Raw genomic sequence first — 18741 nt, forward strand, 5'->3', positions numbered from 1 at the left:
CATTGTCTTTGATTCTCCAGGTTAGAAACTCTGGATTCACATTTGAGGTCAAGTGTCCTTAAGCATCAAGAAGATGCTGACTAGGTTGAAAAGTTGAGTCATCAATGTGCTTAATCAAAGAATAAGCTTCTAGTATTGTAATCAACTGTTGCCTCCATGGAATATAGTTTGTATAATTAAGCTTGATTGACATCAAACTTGACATGTTAGAAAGCAGTAACAATGGTAAAGGTGATTGAGTAGCAGTGATTGTTGCAGTGGTTTGTGGTGGTGGTGGAGTCGTGCTCATAGGTGTAAAGGAAGCCATGGATTCAGGCTCTAATACCATGAAAGAAAAGAAAGCTTGAAGGTTTATCAATGGTGAATAGTGAGAGAACCAGAGATAAGGAAAACAAAAACTGAAATTTTATTCAAGCTTTCTTAAATGAATACATAATCCTCACTCTCTATTTATACATTACATAGATTGTAACTACTCTAGAAGATTCCAATCTAACAATCTCTAACAGAAGTACAGTCGTATATCATAAACAAAATGTCTACAATTAATGGAGAAGAAATATCTGGATCTTTAAGACATGCTAGAGCAATTCCAGACTTGTTGAGTGAGAGAAGCTGTGCGAAAATGACGTAGTCTCGTATCTTAAATAAACAAGCATAAGTAAAACGATGTCATTCCTCATTTAGTTAAACACCAGCGTTTTAAGCTCTTTTCAAAACCATAGTTACCGTTGATCTTGTGACCATTGGAACAATGAGCCCTCTTGCTTCTTCTTCTCAAAGTCAGAGTCTGTAGTTCCACTTTCAATCTGCTCCTGATGATAGTAGTTCTTTATCATTAGATCAAAATATCAATAAATTTTGTGTAAATAGGAATCAAATCCCAAATTTCTTATTCAACTAGAGACTTTAGTTGGATTGTAAAAATCCGTAGCTTGGAGGATTGTCTTTTCTATACCCTTTTTAAAAAAGAACCATCTATTACACTTGAAATGGTGAGTTGAGTTCTTTTTTATTTTTAATGTATGTGCAAGATTGTGTGTATTAGTGTATGCATAACAAAATTTTTCCTTACCTTTTAGAAAGGGTGAAGCTTTTATTCAATTGGAGGCCATGAATAAAAAGAGATTTTAGTGTTGAATTATACGTAGTATATTAATTGGTATGTGATGAGTCCAAAAAAATCATTAAGTCCATTAATATGGATGACCTTGCATCATTAGTAGGCCATCAAAGATAACCGCTCAACAAATTCAATAACGACCATCAAAGGTCTTAAACTCTCATCAAGACAAATAACGTTACAATTAAGGTAATAATCATCCTAATTTATATACAACAGCTACCTAAGTCATCTATAAAAGGGAAAATCTGTCTCACTAGCGAAGGTACGTAAAAATTACTATAAAACACTATCTATATATGAAAGATATAGGCTGATACTAACTTAAGCATTGGAAACTCCCCCCACTGGGCACAACCCGATGGTCTCTTTGATCTATCTCTCCTTTATCTTGCAGGTCCTACAAGATCGTCTAATACTCTAAATTGGACGAGTGACCCAACTGACGATTTTGGCATCATCAGCATGTGTAATAGATTTACTGAAGCTTCAAAGTCGATGTTCTTATAAAGGTTAATGTAGCATGGTTCTTTGAGTCTTATAACTGTTCCTGTCCTCATGCAGATACGGGGAATGCATACCCTTATGATGCTCAAACAACGAAGCATGACTTTGTTTTCTATGCTGATCGGTTGATCCATTTGGTAGGAATAGTTTTCCATTGAGCCCATGGGTCATTTGTTGGTTTGTCACTTGCTTTTTTATATATTTATTTTCTTTAAATTATCACTTATCAAGATTTTGGAAATACTTTGGTTACATGATGGTAAGACCCTTTTCTTGATACCTCTATGATCATCACATCTGGCCACTTCTAGATCCAATGTTCTCTTACCATTTTACCACACTATGCCCATGGGATAAACAAGTTTAATTAACACACCATTTTAGTTTTTTCATTTTTTCTGTTCTTTTCGTATCTAAATTATTCTAAAAATTAAACTTAATTGGCTAATTTCATAAGATTCATGATAGTGTCACTAAAAATGGTACAATTTGTGCCACAACTCGCTTGTGTGGTGAGTTGAGAGTGATAGTGGTGTAATGGTGGACCCATGTGGGGACAGACCTCTACCATTCAATTGTGGCACAAGTTATATGTGACACCAGTATTATTCATTTCACAACCTTCTGACTTATATGATTATGAGTAATCAGAATTTGTTGCTTGTTGTGACCCACCACTTTACATTAGTCACTCGCAATCATATAAATAAACAAGTTGTGAAATTGAGTGTGAGAATTGTATGTTTTTAGACCCCTTAAAACACAAGTTTTTAACCTAGTTATTTAGTCAAGTGATTACTTAGATAAATTATTTAGATCTAGGTTAACACAATCAAATCATATCATGTAAGTAATGCAAAAAAATAAATAACACACGATATGATAACCCAGGAAAACCAAACCAGTAAAAAATTTGGGGTGGATTTAACCAAGTTATTCTCAAGGTAAAACAGATCTACTATGAAAGAATTGAAGTTTTTACAATAGAACTTAAACCACTAACATCCTATTGCTACCTCGTGTAGAAAACTTACTACCACGACCACGTGATAGCTCCAAGTCCACGGATTACTTCTTTCCCTGATCCACTGCAACCGCAAGTACTCCCACTTGTAACTTGGAGACTCCACTCAAATGTTTTAGATCTTCTTGTAATTTATGTAGCAACTGAAGCGATCACCAAGTTCTTTACATGAATTTTGATAACCCTAAGTGTGTATGAAGGTAAACACCTCTAGATCTCATAAGAGATTTAACACACAGCACATCAACAACATTTAAAACGTAGCTAGGGTTTTTCCTTTTATTCTTGGAGTAAAATATAAAACCCTACACGTCAAATCGAGCTTGGGCTGAGTTGGAAAAAATCCGCAGAAAATTAATCTACACAAGGTTCGATCGATCGAGCCTTGTAGATTTAGTCTATAAATCCTACAATTCACTTGATTCTAACTTTACAAACAAACACACTTTGAGCAACCTAAATCTGGACTCTAAGTTTTGATCATGGTTTGCCAACACATTACATATTGAAGTTCTAATACATTTAATTCCTAAAGTCTTAGAACCTAACAAACTCCCCATTTGCCAATTCGTGACGAAACACATCACAACACTGAAATGCTCAAAGTTACAAATAGCCCTTTAAAAAATTAACACACCCAAAAACAATTCAACCTAACTACTATCTATCAATTACTAGTGTAGACAACAGCACGACTGAATAAACCTGTATATTTCTGAAACACTCAACAAACACATAAACAAATGTGTGGAAAATACAAGTAAAAACAAAATAAATTCTTGATTTCACACAACAGAAAATAAAAGACATATACCATGAATAACCTCATAATATAAATCAATAACCAATGTATCACATGTGAAACAAGAAACATGAAAAGAAACATAAAACATAGTGTCTCCCCCTAACATATACAACTCATAAAAAATACATCATCTCCAAAACAAATACATCATGAGCCAAAATAAAATATACATCATGAAACTCCTAGATACAATTTAATAGAAAAAAACTCCCCCTATCTCCATGCATAAACTTAATATGTACTCCCCTTTTTGTGACAAATTGACAAAGGTCAATTAGGACTCATCATCAAAAGGAGGTGGTGGAGAAAAGCATCGAGCACTAGCCAAATTATCACGCAAAGCCTGAAGCTCGGTGAGCACATCCAACAAAATCTGTCCATGTGCTGCCTAAACGGTCATGACAGTATCCAACATACTTCGAATGGATGAATCACTCAAAGAAGAAGGTGGAGGATCAACAGTTGTAGTGGGATCGACAAACTCTTCAGCAGAAGGATCACCTGAAGAAAGAGGCCGAGATGCATCACCTGTGGAAGACTCTACTCTAGGGCGTTTAGAGCTAGCTTTCATTTGAGCCACTTTTTGCCTAAGGAAGGTGGCACTTATAGGAGCAATAATGTGGACAGGCTCAGATGTAAGAAAATCCTCTAAACCTAAGTCTAATAAAATCCTATGAATGAAAATAGGAAAGAAAAGACCATGAGATTTAGCACTATTCATATGAACCTCAACCAAAGAACGAATGAAAAGAGTAGGAAAACTCATAGGAGCATTGGTGACGAGAGCGTACAAAAACGCACATCTCTCAAGAGGGATAGTGTGTAAATGAGAGATAGGCCAAATGGAATGACAAAATATTTGAAAAAATAGATAATTGAGCTCAGTAAGCTCATGTGATCCGAGGATCAGTACCCCATCTAATGGTAGTACCAGTGAGTAAGGACATAATATCATCAAGCGGAGGGGTCTCAGTGTAAGGATACATAGGCTGCCGTACCAAAGGTACACAAAGAGTAAAGGCCACTACTTAGGGTGTAATGACATACTCTTCACCCCTTATCTAACTCCTCACAACTTGAGTGTTGGAATCATTGGAGTGAACAGAGAGGTTCGAATAGAACTCTCTAATCAAGGTAGTAGGAGGATGATGCTCTATATCTAAAAGAGGTAACCAACACCGACTCTTAAAGTTCCTCCTAATCACTAGATCTAACGTATTTAGAATCACCTTACGCTCAGCCCAAACTAACCTATGGATATAAGGTTCTCATAGGTTTTTTTATTTTTCTCGATTCTAAACCTACCACTCTCAAAAACAAGGGTAGAGGTGGTGGTGGTTTTCTTATTTGCTCTAGTTTTCCTAACCATAATGCTAAGAGAGTAGACAAAAAGGAAAACAAAAACAAAAGGAAATCACAAGGGCAGACTACATTAGAGAGAGTTAAAGCATAGAAATCTCAATAAATAACAATCTATATGATGTATGTGTTGAATGCACATATGATGCATGCTTTAATGCATTGAAATTTGTTCAATTTTACTCCATAATCCATCAATTGACTTGAACATAGAGTTTTAGACCAAAGACCCCAAAATTTGAGAAACCCAATTTCAAAAAAATGAACCAAATTAAGCAATTAATCATCATACTAGTTGGAAAACATCATATAATGAGTTAATCAATCAATTACACAGGTCACTTTTACCAATTTAAGCCCAATTGAACAAAAACCCCAATTTCACAAAGTTTCAAGCCCTAGAATTTCAATTTTTTTTTTCAAATTCACAAAATTGATCAAATTAATGCATAAGGATCATGTTTATACCATCTAAAGACAAAAAGCCAATGATCAAATGTGAATAAAAACAACCCAAAATTCAAAAACCCCAAAAATCATTAGTTTGAAAATTTTAAGGAAAATGCATGAAAAATATGAATAAATTGAAAAAGAAAAGGTAAAAGAGACTTACAAGCACTTGAAGACAAAAACCCTTGATGATTTAAGGCAGAAAACGACAAAAAGTTTTAGATTGGAACGGTTGAGGAGAGAATAGTGAGAAAGTTTTTGAAAAAGTTTAAAGAAAGTGAAGAGCACGTGAAGAGGAAACCTTTTTAAAAAAACTCACTGTTTGAATTTCGATCAGTCGAAAATTAGATTCAAACAATCGAAAAGCAGTTTCAATCGATCCAACATCAATCGAGCACCGATTAAGCTAGGCAAATTCAAACCTAAACTTTTATCACATTTTCGATTGGTCAAGCAACAACTTCGATCGATCGAAAATCTAGAAAACTCAAATTTTTGAAAAATGAGCAATTTAATGCAGGAACACTTCAAAGCATAATATTTCATGAATGAAATGCATGAGTATGAGATTAAAATTTTTTCAAAAACACTTAAATTCAACACAGATCTCCTAAAAACACATATTTGAATCAATTTGTCCTCAAAAACTCAAACCTAAAACACATTTTGCATTAAAAACAAGGAATATATCATTTTGAATGGCCAAAACAAATTCACACACAATATCATGTACTAAGTTTAGCAAAGAATAACTTGTGTAGTGTGTGCAATTAGTAAAAGCATGAGATACATGTGAGGTGATAAGTAAATAGTGATCAATCACAATTTCTACAAAAGTCATCACATAAGTTTGAAAGTGACTATCACTTAAAAAGTTACATCATATAACTCTTACGTCTCCTAAAAAACAAGCTTGCAATCATGTAAGTTTCTTATTTTGCCTCATAATGTACACACCAATTTTATTTCAATGTGAATTTATTATAGCCTAATAATGTACACACCAATTTTAGCATTAATCTGATACTTAACCTTATATTCTTTTTGTACATATGCTACACTTTCTCGAGTACAAAATCATATAATGTGCACTAAGGTATTCATGATTGGCTAGTAAACAGTTGTGAGATGGTTATTTATGCCATTCTTTTAGGATTTTTTAGTCCTTACAATCAAAAGCATGTGACTTCAAAATCAAGATCATGTGATCAAAAACTATAAACAATTCCCACACAACATGCCCTATACTGTCAAAACCAGCAAAGTGCAGTAAAATAAGCTCATCCAAGCTAAACAAAGTACACAAGCATGTTATGTAAAGATAATATGGCTAGTCTTGATTACAAGTTCAAGAGAAATAATGCAAAACACATTTTTCCTTCCTTCCCATTTTATTTTTATTTATAAAAGGAATAACAAAAATGACCTATCACGAAATGCATGAATGTTATACAATGCAAATCCTAAAAACAATAAAAAAATATACAACAAAAGGAGAATGGTCGCAAAGAATATAGAGATGAAGAACAAGGACCATGTCAAAAAGACTCAATTAGATTGAGCTTTTTGCATCCAAAACCTTTTAGATGCAACTCTAGCATTGGAGTTATTATTTATATTAGAATGATGTGCAATTTCAGGATTGGAATAAAGGTTTAACGCTTTTAGCAACTCACCAATAAGTACCATAGGATCTTGTGATTAAGGCATGGGTACTTTTGGTTTATTTTCTCGCTTTATAGCTTGCAACTTGAAACAGTTTGGACATATATGTCCAGTCTTTCCACAAAAATGACAAACCCATAAAGGTCTATCATGTAACTTATCCTTAGGGAGAATAGGATTCTTAGGCTTTGACTCTTTAAGATCAACCCTAATCTTCATAGGAGGTGGTGTAACTTCTATTAGTTTGATAATCTCACTCTTGGGGGGCTTAGAAGAAGAAACAAAGTTTGTGGAATGAGTTTTAGACACAGAGATGCTATCTTCAAAACCTAGACTAGTTTTGTCTAAAGGAGACTTCTGAATACTCAACATGTGTTCAAGTTTAGAACTAGCATACCTATTTGTTTGTTCTCTTGCAACAGATAATTCTAGTTCCAAATTCTTAACTTTATCAAGCAATAGCATGTTTTCAGTGTTTACCTTATTAATCAATTCATTAGCATTAAACAATTTCAACAGCAAATTTTTCTTACCAAGTTCAAGAGAAGCAATTTTTTTCAAACCTATGTTAACATTCATAGTATCCTTTGCAGCAACCTTACAAAACTTATTATAAGCTTCTTGCAAATCAGCATTCTCAGAGAGTTCCCCATCAAAAGGGTTCCCATCAACCACAACACTTTCATCAACTATAGTAGTAGTTGTGAAAGCAATGGAAATTCCATCCTCTTCACTACCAAACTCATGATCAGAAACTTTATCATCACTAAAGGTTACAGCCATAGCTTTACCCTTTGATCTCAAGAATGTAGGACATTCTAATTTCACATGACCATACCCTTGACAACCAAAATATTGTTGACTCTTGGAATTATTAGAGGTTTGAACTACTTTTTCTTTAGATTTATCAATATTATTCACTTTAGTATGTTCATTCCTCTTAAAATTCTTAGGTTTAACATTGTTTTTACCTCTTGCCCTTCTGTTGTTATTCTTAAGAAAGTTTTTGAAGTTCTTGACAAGATATGCAATCTCAGTAGAAGAGAGTTCATCATCAAATCTATTACCATCAACGTCATCAATTGACTTAAGAGCCATTGATTTAGATTTTTTTTGTCTTAGGTAGGTCTAGCTCATAGAACTGGAGAGATCCTACAAGCTCATCAATAGGGATGGAGTCCACATCCTTGCTCTCAGTCAAGGATCTAAGTATCTTCTTAACAATCTTAGGCTGATCATAAATTTCACCCAAATTATAAGCAAAGTTAACAATATCATTCAGTTTAGCATAGAATTCATCAAAATATTCATCATCAGACATTCTAATACTTTCAAATCTGGTAGTTAACTGCTACAGTTTGTTAATCTTAACTGCTTTCGTGGCTTCATGCACAGTTTGGAGAATATTCCATGAAGTATGAGCAACCTCAACATTTGAGATCCTCTTGAATTTCTCTATAGAAACAACATTAAAAATAGCATTCATGGCTTTGCTATTAAAAGCGACTACTTCTTTCTAAGAAGTTTGCCACTCGTTTACAAGAGTAGTCAGTTTCTCCCATCCGTATTCAACAGAATTTCAAACTCTCTTATCAATAGATTTCAAGAATGTTTTTATCCTTATTTTTCAGTAGGCATAGTTGTTCCCATCAAAGTGAGAAGGGATCACAAGAAAGTGACTGTGTTCCATGACAACAGGGGTTTAGGATCTATTCTTAGATCAAAAGATCTAAATACAAGAGCCAACCCGCTCTAATATCACTTGTACATTTTTAGACCTTTTAAAACACAAGTTGTTTAACCTAGTTATTTAGCTAAGTGATTACTTAGATAAATTATTTAGATCTAGGTTAACACACTCAAATCATATCATATAAGTAATGTAAAAAAATAAATAACATACGGTATGATAACCCAAGAAAACCAAATCGGTAAAAAACCTGGGGAGGATTTAACCTAATTATTCTTAAGGTAAAACAGATCCACTATGAAAGAATTGAAATTTTTACAATAGAACTTAGACTACTAACATCCTATTGCTACCTTATATGAAAAACTTACTATCACGACCACGTGACAACTCCAAGTGCACTGACTACTTCTTTCCTTGATCTACTGCAACCACAAATACTCCCACTTGTGACTTTGAGACTCCACTCAAAGGTTTCGGATCTTCTTGTAATTCTTTATGCAACAACTGAAGTGATCACCAAATTCTTGACATGAATCTTGATAACCCTAAGTATATATGAAGGTAAACACCTCTAGATCTCACAAGAGATTTAACACATAGCACATCGACAACATCTAAAACGTAGCTAGGACTTTTCCTTTTATACTTGGTGTAAAATATAAAACCCTACATGTCAAACCAGGCTTGGGTTGTGTTGGAAAAAATCTGCAGAAAATTAATCTGCAAGAGGTTCGATCGATCAAGCCTTGCAAAATTAGCCAATAAATCTTGCAATTTACTCGATTCCAACTTTACAAATAAATACACTTTGAGCAACCTAAAAATTTATTCACCACATAGAGTATAGGCACCAATGCAATTCAACTTGGAAATAGATTTTACATGGCAAGGATCAGTACTAAGTAGGAACAAACCCTTATGTAAGACAATTTGAAGGTTAGTGGTGATTCAAAGATTATCACCATGCTATGCCTCTACTTCAAATAGGTTGGACCAACTAGATAAAAAGCTGGACCAAGAAATCTCTCCACCTCATATGGTCTGAAACCAAGGAATACCATGATTGAGGACAAAAGCTATAACTCAATAGGCTGGCATGAAGAACTTGAACACAGATTTGTATCCTAGCTATTGCATCATGCAATTACACCGATGAGAGAATTAAAAAAAAAAAAAAAAGGAAAAAAAGTTAGAAGGTTGACAAATTTTTTTATCCAATGAAGAATATTAGAAATGATTTTTTTTTTTTTTTTAACTTTAAAAAAAAAAAAAAAAAGGAAAAAAAGTTAGAAGGTTGACAAATTTTTTTATCCAATGAAGAATATTAGAAATGATTTTTTTTTTTTTTTTAACTTTCAATCTTTAACCCTTGAAAGATATTTAAATTATTGTACCAAATATCAATCCCTCAAGAACAAGGTCCTAATCACCATAGATTTGAGCACGATATCTTGGGAAATCATTGTGATTTTACTTCCATTATGAGATTTTTTTTTTTTTTTTTTTTGAGAATACCATTATGAGAACTTAATTACACTTATTTGCTAAAAGATCTCAACCATAACCAAGGGAAAAAAGTCAGGCCAATATCCCTTATTATAGGCCTATTATAGCCAAATTAAAGGAAATGACTTAAATAAAGGGGAATTGCTCCGAGGACAAGGAGAGAAATTATTAAGTACATTGGGAGGACTGCTGATATGGTCCTCCCAACTAACGAGATGATGCCATCTATGCAAATATATGAGTGAGATTCCTAATCAGTACAATGAATAAAAAATAAAAATTACTGGGTGATGTCACATTTGTATAAATAATAGTATTTTATTGGTTGGGAGGTTAGGTACCACGTCAGCAGTCTTCCCAGTAGACCTAATAATTTCTCGAGGACAAGCCTATATATTGAGAAATCCAAATCAAGAGTAGGTATGAAAAAATTTCCTTGCTGTCACTAAATTCACCTACCAAAATCCTACCGACTTAAGCATTGGCATCATTAAGTCGGTGCCACCTCTGAGTTCTTCTATTTTTTGGCAAGCACTTGATTGATTGGTTTTACCATTTAATCTATTTCATAAAGCAGGAATTCAAATAGATTGCTCTAAGACTTGAGGAGGAATAATAATGACAAATTACCCATCATCCTTCTTGAGGCATTAAGTAAAAATAATTAACAAGATTATCAAAACAAGGCCATTGACCATTTCCAAGTTACAAACACCTATTTTTCTATTCTTGATAGTAAGTTATACTAATATTTGAATAGATTAGCTTTGTTTGTGCAAAAGATCTTGATTGAGATTATGCACAAGATCACATTCACATATAGTGATTATATTGGGATTCGATCAAGAAACTCTAGAATTTCACTTGGAACATAGTCACATACTAGTCCAATTAATGCAAAAAAAAAAATTGTCTTTCGTATTGTGTTTTATACTAGTCTTATTAATGAGTGTTCTAAGGACACATATTAAAGATTAATATATAAGTGTGGTCACTTATGAATTGTAATACATATCTTTCAAAAATAAGAAAATTCATTTGTTAATAATCCATTAGCTTGCACAAATTCATAGTGGTCGAATGTGCAAAAAAAAAAAAAAAAAAAAAAATTACACACATATCAATCACTTTATTTTTTTTATAAATGTATAAAAATGTTATTTAATAAAGTACGAAATGTGTCTTAACCATTCCCCTTAAATCATTCTTGCAACTTATTAATTATTACTTGCCCCTAAAATTCTGCACGGAAATAATAAAGTCCTCTAAATTGAGTCAATATCACACTCATTCGAAAACATAAAATGTCTTTAACAGTAATACATTGAATGAAGTATTGAACAAAACAAGGGTAACTTTTATTTTTGGGGCTTAGAATGAACTAATATGAAAGGCTATGGCTTTGTCTACATCGTCAAATAAAGATATCCACCTCCACAGATTTTTAATTTTGTTCTATTATCTTTGTCCTTTTCCATTAGGACAAAAGGTGGGGACAAACCGCCCTCATAGTTTCATAGTCGTCTACAAGCACTACAAAAAACAAGGCCTATAGCCGCATTTCGGCTATAGACCCTAAAAACATGGCTATAAGCCTGTTTGGTCTATAGCCGCATTTACACATGCGGCCTAAACTCCGCGACTATAGCTCTTGTGGGTCTATAGCCGCATTTTTTTAAACGCGGCTATAGGCTGTGACCTATAGCTGCTTAAAACAATGCGGCTATAGGCTGGGACCTATAGCTGCTTAAAAACGGGGCTATAGACCATGTTTGGGCTGCATTTAAGAAATGCGGCTAAAGCCTCCTATAGGGTTTTTGTCTATAGCCACATTTTTAAAAACGCGGCTATAGGGTTTTTTTTTTTTTTTTTCTATGTTTTTAAAAACATGGACCGTATTAAATTCTTGGCAATTGGGCACTCTTTTAGCATTGGACTATTTCATTCTAAGCTTTAGAAGCAAGGCTCTTAGGAGATAATTCCAATCCAAACCAAGTATCAGCCCTAAAAATAAAGCACCATGTTCTATGACATGCAAACTTGAAAAATAAAGCTAAGTTTGAAAAAAATAAAGCTTATGACTAAATAATAGTATAACTAAATTGAAAGTGCACTTGGTGTGTAAAACATAAGCTTCAAAATAACCAACACAAGCTTATACTCAAACAGTATATGTGCGGAATAATAAATATAAGCTATACCCAAATTGGCAAAACACTCTAAATCATAATTAATCACAAACACAGCAGCAATTAAAAGGAAAAGAGTAGGGAAGAGAGAATCAGATACAAAGATAACACTGGCACGTGTTATCGAAGAGGAAATCAAAGAACTCGGCGAAAAACCTCTCCGTCACCCTCCAAGTAGTAAAATGATTTACTAGAAAATTAGTTGGGATACATGAATAGCAATAGACCCTCAAAGCCTAACCTACTCGATGCACCTAAGCCCTCCAAGCTTCTTGCTCCAACAAGGTTAAGCCTAACTGTGTCTTCTCTAGCTTTCCGGATCTTGCAATAAGCTCCATATTGAATCCGCCATTCTTGGCAGCTTCCAATACTTCCCAAACTCCAAAAACACTTTCAACACTTTAAATGGGTATGGGTTGTGTCTGGATACAAATCTCCTCTCAATGGGTATAACAATAGGATAGTGAAGGAGAAGAGACTACAAATATTTCTCTCTAAGAATGAGTAGCTCTCTCTATAATAAGGTGGGTGTATTGTAGAAACCTTTCTTAGGGTTTTTCTCTCAATAGGCTCCTTACAATTTCTGTGGCTAATAAGGGTATATAGTATGTGTGAGGAGAATACAAAAGGTCATGTGTTTCAGCAAAATAGGGGCATCTCGCGACTCACTCGCAACTAGTGCGAGTGGTAACCCTAGTCACAAGTGAGCCAATTGATAGACTGTACTCTCTGGACAGCTGGCTTGACTCTTCACCTTCTTGCATGTGCTTCTCATGTGACCTTTAGTTGTCTTGATCAAATCTTCATCGCTTAATACTAAACCCATTACAAATAAATCCCACAAAAATACAAGGAAATAAATTATTGCAATTACAACACTGTTTGTCATGGAATAAGCCAACACTAATGTTATTAGAAAAATCATAACTTATCATAAACTTTGATGGTATAACTAAACAATAGTGTGGGTTCATCTAGAGCATAATTAGCAGCTATTATGAACTTAAGTCAGAATAGTGAGATAAAACTCACATTCCAATCAAGTGTGGTGACATCTATACTCTTCTCATTTGTTCTACCCTTAACACGTTTCAACACCAGCACGTTCAAAGGACCATTAGAAGTAGATCTAGCTACCATCTACAGCTCTACTATTGTCCATATATAAGCTGTTGAATCTCCGATTTTAGATATTATAAATTTCGTTATATAAAAGTTATACACATGACACATGACACCGATTCTACAATATAATTTAAATATTTTTATTATCTACATAATAAAAATAGATGTTACATGGGTTATAGTGATAGCTCAATTTTTTAATGGTATTTTTTATATATATAGTATCTCATGTATTTGATTTGAATACTAACTTCACCTTCTTAACTTTCTACCTATCTCAAAATAAAAAATAAAGGTGTTACATAAAGCAAACCAAACACATCTTACTAATTGCATTCATAGATAAGGACCTCCAACTTCCCATCTCAATTGTGTCCGCAATTCTTTATGGGGTTGAAAATGTGTCCACACTTCCATAAATATAGTAAATGAAAATACTTTTAATAGGTCAACACAAAAGCTAGCAGAATATATATATGGAACCATAATAAATATTATCATAACATAAAGTAAAAGTAGAACCACCTTCCTCCTAGTTTTACTAATATAGGCATATATATAAATTATGCCATTCCTTTACTTCTAATTCAAATATTCTTCTTTTTACTTAGATGAGGATGAAGTGATTGACACTTCATTCTTAGCTTAAATTGCTATAGGCTTAAGTGTGTAAGGAACAATTTTTGTTAAGTGAAAATCCAAGAAATGACATGGGTGGAAGTTACATTTCACATCACTTTCACAGCTAAGGTCATTATTCTCTTTCCTTTATTTATTATTATTTTTTTGAGTTTTCTTTCCCATTTGATTTAATTAAGTTCATCATCAAATCCAAAAGAAAAAGATTTAAGAGTACCTTCGAAAGCAACAATGAAGGAAATCCTTTACCTATGAGGATAATGTTTCTGGTATGGATGGGGTTCTGTTCAAAACTTTGAAGATAGCTTGAGGCTGAAAAACAGAAGAACAATTGGATACTTAAAGGGATCAAGTTTAAAACACAAGGATAGTATTAATAGTAATAATGATTAATTTTTTTAAATTCCTCATTCAAAACAAGATAGTACAAATAAGTACCAGTTGTACATCAAAAAATTAGCCATAAGAAATTTCTCAAAAGAAGTGTGATTCTTTAATAGGTCCATATAAATCAGAGATGGGTTGAATTCATTCTGAGCACATGAAACAATAGCATGTAGATGACATTTTACATGTCTTGATTATGATCAATGAAGCATAAAAAGGTTAACAATGTCCTCAATAAAGATGTTACATATGGCAAACCAAACACATCTTAGTAGTTGCATTCATGGAAAAGGACCTCCAACTTCCCCTCTCAATTGTGTCTGCAATTCTTTATGGGATTGAAAATGTGTCCACACTTCCATAAATATAGTAAATGAAAATACTTTTAACAAATCAACACAAAAGCTAGCAGAATATATATATGGAACCATAATAAATATGATCATAACATAAAGTAAAAGTAGAACCACCTTCCTCCTAGTTTTACTAATATAGGAGTGCGCGCGCGCGCGCACACACATATATATATATATATATTTATATATAAATTATGCCATTCCTTTACTTCTAATCCAAAGATTCCTCTTTTTAATTAGATGAGGATGAAGTTATTGGCACTTCATTCTTAGCTTAAATTGTTGTAGGCTTAAGTGTGTAAGGAACAATTTTTGTTAAGTGAAAATCCAAGAAATGACATGGGTGGAAGTTACATTTCACATCACTTTCACAGCTAAGGTCATTATTCTCTTTCCTTTATTTATTATTATTATTATTGAGTTTTCTTTCCCATTTGATTTAATCAAGTTCATCATCAAATCCTAAAGAAAAAGATTTAAGTGTACCTGCGAAAGCAACAATGAAGGAAATCCTTTCCCTTTGAGGATAATGTTTTTGGTATGGGTGGGGTTCTGTTCAAAACTTTGAAGATAGCTTGAGGCTGAAAAACAGAAGAACAATTGGATACTTAAAGGGATCAAGTTTAAAACACAAGGATAGTATTAATAGTAATAATGATTAATTTTTTTAATTTCCTCATTCCAGCAAACTGTAATGGAAAAAGATAACATTATTAACATTGAACACTAATCTCTAATCAACATAAACCAGCCAAAGAAAAAAAGAGTTCCAGTATTTGTAAATTACCCTATACATAACCTCGATTCCATAATCTTGACGGGGCTGGTCATTGTACTTCAATACATCAATTCAGTTTCAATGCTACATAGTATTATTAAGTGGGGATTGGCATGAATTCAGTGTCACCTAAGTCCTATCATTGTTTTACGAGGCTTAAGACTTCTAGTAACAGGTAACATAATCTTAAAAGTCCAACTTAGAAAGCTAAAAATAAAAATCCAACAATCCAATACGCAGAATCAAAAGCGTACCAGTCGGCAGAGAGAAAGTCAGGAACATCAGCGGAGGCTCTGAATCGATATGTAACAGGTGAGCTTGAGACGCCATTGAAGCTCAAGGGTTTGGTTTTCGGTAAGAACTAGAAAGATTTGAGAGACGATAAAGATAAAGATAAAGATAAAGATAATGATGAACACAACGACATTGTTTTTTTTTCCCCCACCTGCTCCAATTGCTTCACACATTCAACAGATTTTGGATCATCAGGATGTTAACATGAGCACAAAAATCCCAGAGATAAATTTCTTTTAGTTTTTTGTTCTTCCTTTAACTTAAGGACTCATCAATTACCTTCTATCCTGAGCTAGTACAAGACATCAATTATGTGATAGTAGTAACAACCAAATTTCTTCCAAAACTAAACAAATGAACTCCTAGATAGTACAAATCCACACCAAAATATGTGACTGAGCAATATGATACTAAAATAATTTTTTTGTTTAAAGCAAACACATGTTCAAGTCATAATTATGTCTATGAGTCTAGCTAAACAAGAAGGCCAAACAATTTAAGGTAAACCCAGTTCCTGATTTGCTCTTTATGCCAAAAAGGCAACCCATATGAATGGTTTCCAAGTAGCTTTCAAGTGATAGCCTTCCTTTATTCTTTTTCTTCTCGCCCAACCTAACTTTGTTAAAATTTCTTGACTTCCACCTCCTTTAAAAACCAAAACTATCTCAAACTTCCAACTATTTCTCCAAAAAATTTACTAACTTAATAAACATAGAAATGAAAAATAAGGACACAAAATTTTGGCCAAAATTCTCAATTTTGAATACATTTTTTCCACCTTAAACAACAATTCACTTAAGTTGTCCACGCCAAATCCAAAACTTACACTTTCAATGAGATACAAAAAGTAACATTTGAGTCAATACAAGCACCAAACAAGTTTCAAATTTTTTCTTTCTTTTAAGCAAAAGCCCTAAAATTTGATTTGATGCTCAAAGCCCAAACCTGGAAACAATAAACCACCAATCCTAAAACTTTCTAATCAAACGAAAAAAAAACCCAACACCACACTTCAAAGAAATAAATAGAGAACAAAAGAAAAAGGGGGGGGGGGCTTACAATTTGCAGATTTTGGAGTACCACGGGTGAGAATATTGTAACCGGAGGACATGTGAGTATCGGCGACAATCACACACTAATCAGCTCCGATGATTGCAACGCAGGATCTGCATATACCAATCTAAACACATTTATGATATGCAACAAAAAACTAAAGAAATTTATCTCTCAAGGTCCCTCCCCCTTCACAAACACAGGCACATAAGCACAAAAATCCCAGTACCTTACCCTCTGTCATACCTGTGTTGTTCACGGGGTCACGCGCCACCACATGTGATCTCACATGTCACCACGACCACAGTTCTTGGCAGATCCGTGAAGCCTTTAACCTCCACGACACTGATTCATGTTCCATGCGCTGTTTGGGGCTCTTCTAGGTAATAAATTGAGAAGTTGAGTTCTAGGTTTTAGAGAGAGAGATTGGATAAATATGAAGTGCTTGGCTCGAGTTTAGAGAGAGAAAGGATGAGAGGTTGGGAACCACCATCGGGGGTGGCAGCTGGGCTTCACAACGGAGCTAGGAGGCTATGCCTTGTTTAGATTGAAGAGAGGGTGAGAGGTGGGAGAGAGTGAGAGAGAAGTGAGAGACCGGATTAGAGAGAGAGAGAACTCTGAGGTGTTTTTTTTTTTTTTTTTTTTTTTTTTTTTTTTTAATTTATACCAAACCTGTAGTTGTGTTTCTTTAAACGCAACTATAGACATGCTTGAAGCCGCATTTCAAAGAAACACAGTTGTAGGCAGGCTATAGCTGCATTTTCAAAACGCCGCTATAGGCCCTTTTAAAATATATATATATATATATTTATATTGTTCAACCTAGAGCCATGATTAAAAGACGCAGCTATAGGCAACACTATAGTCATGTTTTTGTAAAACATGGATTTAAGTGTACCTATGGTCGCATTTTCTAAATGCAGCTGTAGAACTTCTTTAAAAAAAAAAAAAAAAATTGGGCTGGACCTATAGTTGCGTTTTTTAAACGCGACCATATGCCCTAGTTGATAAACACTGCTGCAAACACTAAAAACACTGCTACAGAACTATCCTATAGCTGTGTTTGTAAAACACGCTATAGGTTCATAATTTTAACTGCATTTATAAAAAAAAGGCGGCTATAGGGTATCTATAGCCGCGTTTTTATAAACGCAGTTAAAAAAAGCCTGTATAGCTAGCGTTTTTTGTAGTGAGGAGCGACCACAAAACTTTGAAGCTTAAGGAATATATTTAAATGGGGCTAAGGCAATATATTTAAATGTGGCCTTTTTGTTATTACTTAAATAATATTTAACTAGTTTTTAATATCATAATTTTTTTATTACAAAAATCCATTCTTTTTATCTTGTAATATATATATATATATATATTCTTTTTTGGTTGAAGAAATGCTAAAACTATAACAAATTTTACTACAAAAACTTACAAATGATGTAGCAAAAAATGTGATTAGTGACACTTCAAGAAGATAATAAACAAGTTTTTTTTTAGAAGAATAATAAACAAGTATTTGAATGAATGATGTTAGAGATATTATAAATTTTACAACATGAGGCTTATAAAAATGTATCACTAATAGGTTGTTAATGTCCACAAATCATATTAATTGTCACATCAATTTTTAAAGGGTTTGAAGTAAAATTTATAGTTGTTTTCCTATCTGAAATTATTTTTTGTGATCAGTGACACATATTTGTAAGTCCTATATATTTAAAGTTGTATTATTTCTAGCATTACTCAATTTTTTGGGACTTCTTATAAGTAGAGGGAAAATGTAAAACTATTTTT

At 33.5% G+C, this 18741-nt stretch overlaps 1 protein-coding gene across 10 annotated transcripts; it reads right to left on the minus strand.

Annotated features, from left to right (window-relative positions):
- Positions 1 to 697: 697 nt before the first annotated feature.
- On the minus strand, positions 698 to 17580 carry LOC111992133 (uncharacterized). 10 transcript variants are annotated; one of them, XM_065771570.1, is made up of 6 exons: positions 17200 to 17580; positions 16960 to 17066; positions 15861 to 16063; positions 15315 to 15409; positions 14335 to 14397; positions 698 to 809 (listed from the first exon to the last, which is right to left on the minus strand). In XM_065771570.1, exons 3-5 carry the CDS (start codon positions 15934 to 15936, stop codon positions 14335 to 14337), a joined length of 234 nt encoding a protein of 77 aa, XP_065627642.1. In that variant the 5' UTR covers positions 15937 to 16063; positions 16960 to 17066; positions 17200 to 17580; the 3' UTR covers positions 698 to 809. The 10 variants fall into 10 exon arrangements, 9 of the variants coding, with proteins under 9 accessions (XP_065627642.1, XP_065627640.1, XP_065627639.1 ...); XM_065771568.1 differs by lacking the exon at positions 698 to 809 and adding an exon at positions 3515 to 3960; XM_065771567.1 differs by lacking the exon at positions 698 to 809 and adding an exon at positions 12267 to 13122.
- Between the last annotated feature and the right edge of the window lie 1161 nt (positions 17581 to 18741).

This window comes from Quercus suber, unplaced genomic scaffold (genome assembly GCF_002906115.3).
Source record: "Quercus suber isolate HL8 unplaced genomic scaffold, Cork oak 2.0 scaffold_46, whole genome shotgun sequence".
Lineage (NCBI taxonomy): Eukaryota > Viridiplantae > Streptophyta > Magnoliopsida > Fagales > Fagaceae > Quercus > Quercus suber.

Excerpts from the sequence above, each read along its gene's own strand:
- LOC111992133 (XM_065771570.1), bottom strand. The coding sequence starts at position 15,936 with ATGGCGTCTCAAGCTCACCTGTTACATATCGATTCAGAGCCTCCGCTG. Across the intron at positions 15,410-15,860 it reads GACTTTCTCTCTGCCGACTG|CCTCAAGCTATCTTCAAAGT; the intron begins GTACGCTTTTGA and ends TCTGTTTTTCAG. Across the intron at positions 14,398-15,314 it reads CTTCATTGTTGCTTTCGCAG|CCTCAAGCTATCTTCAAAGT; the intron begins GTACACTTAAAT and ends TCTGTTTTTCAG.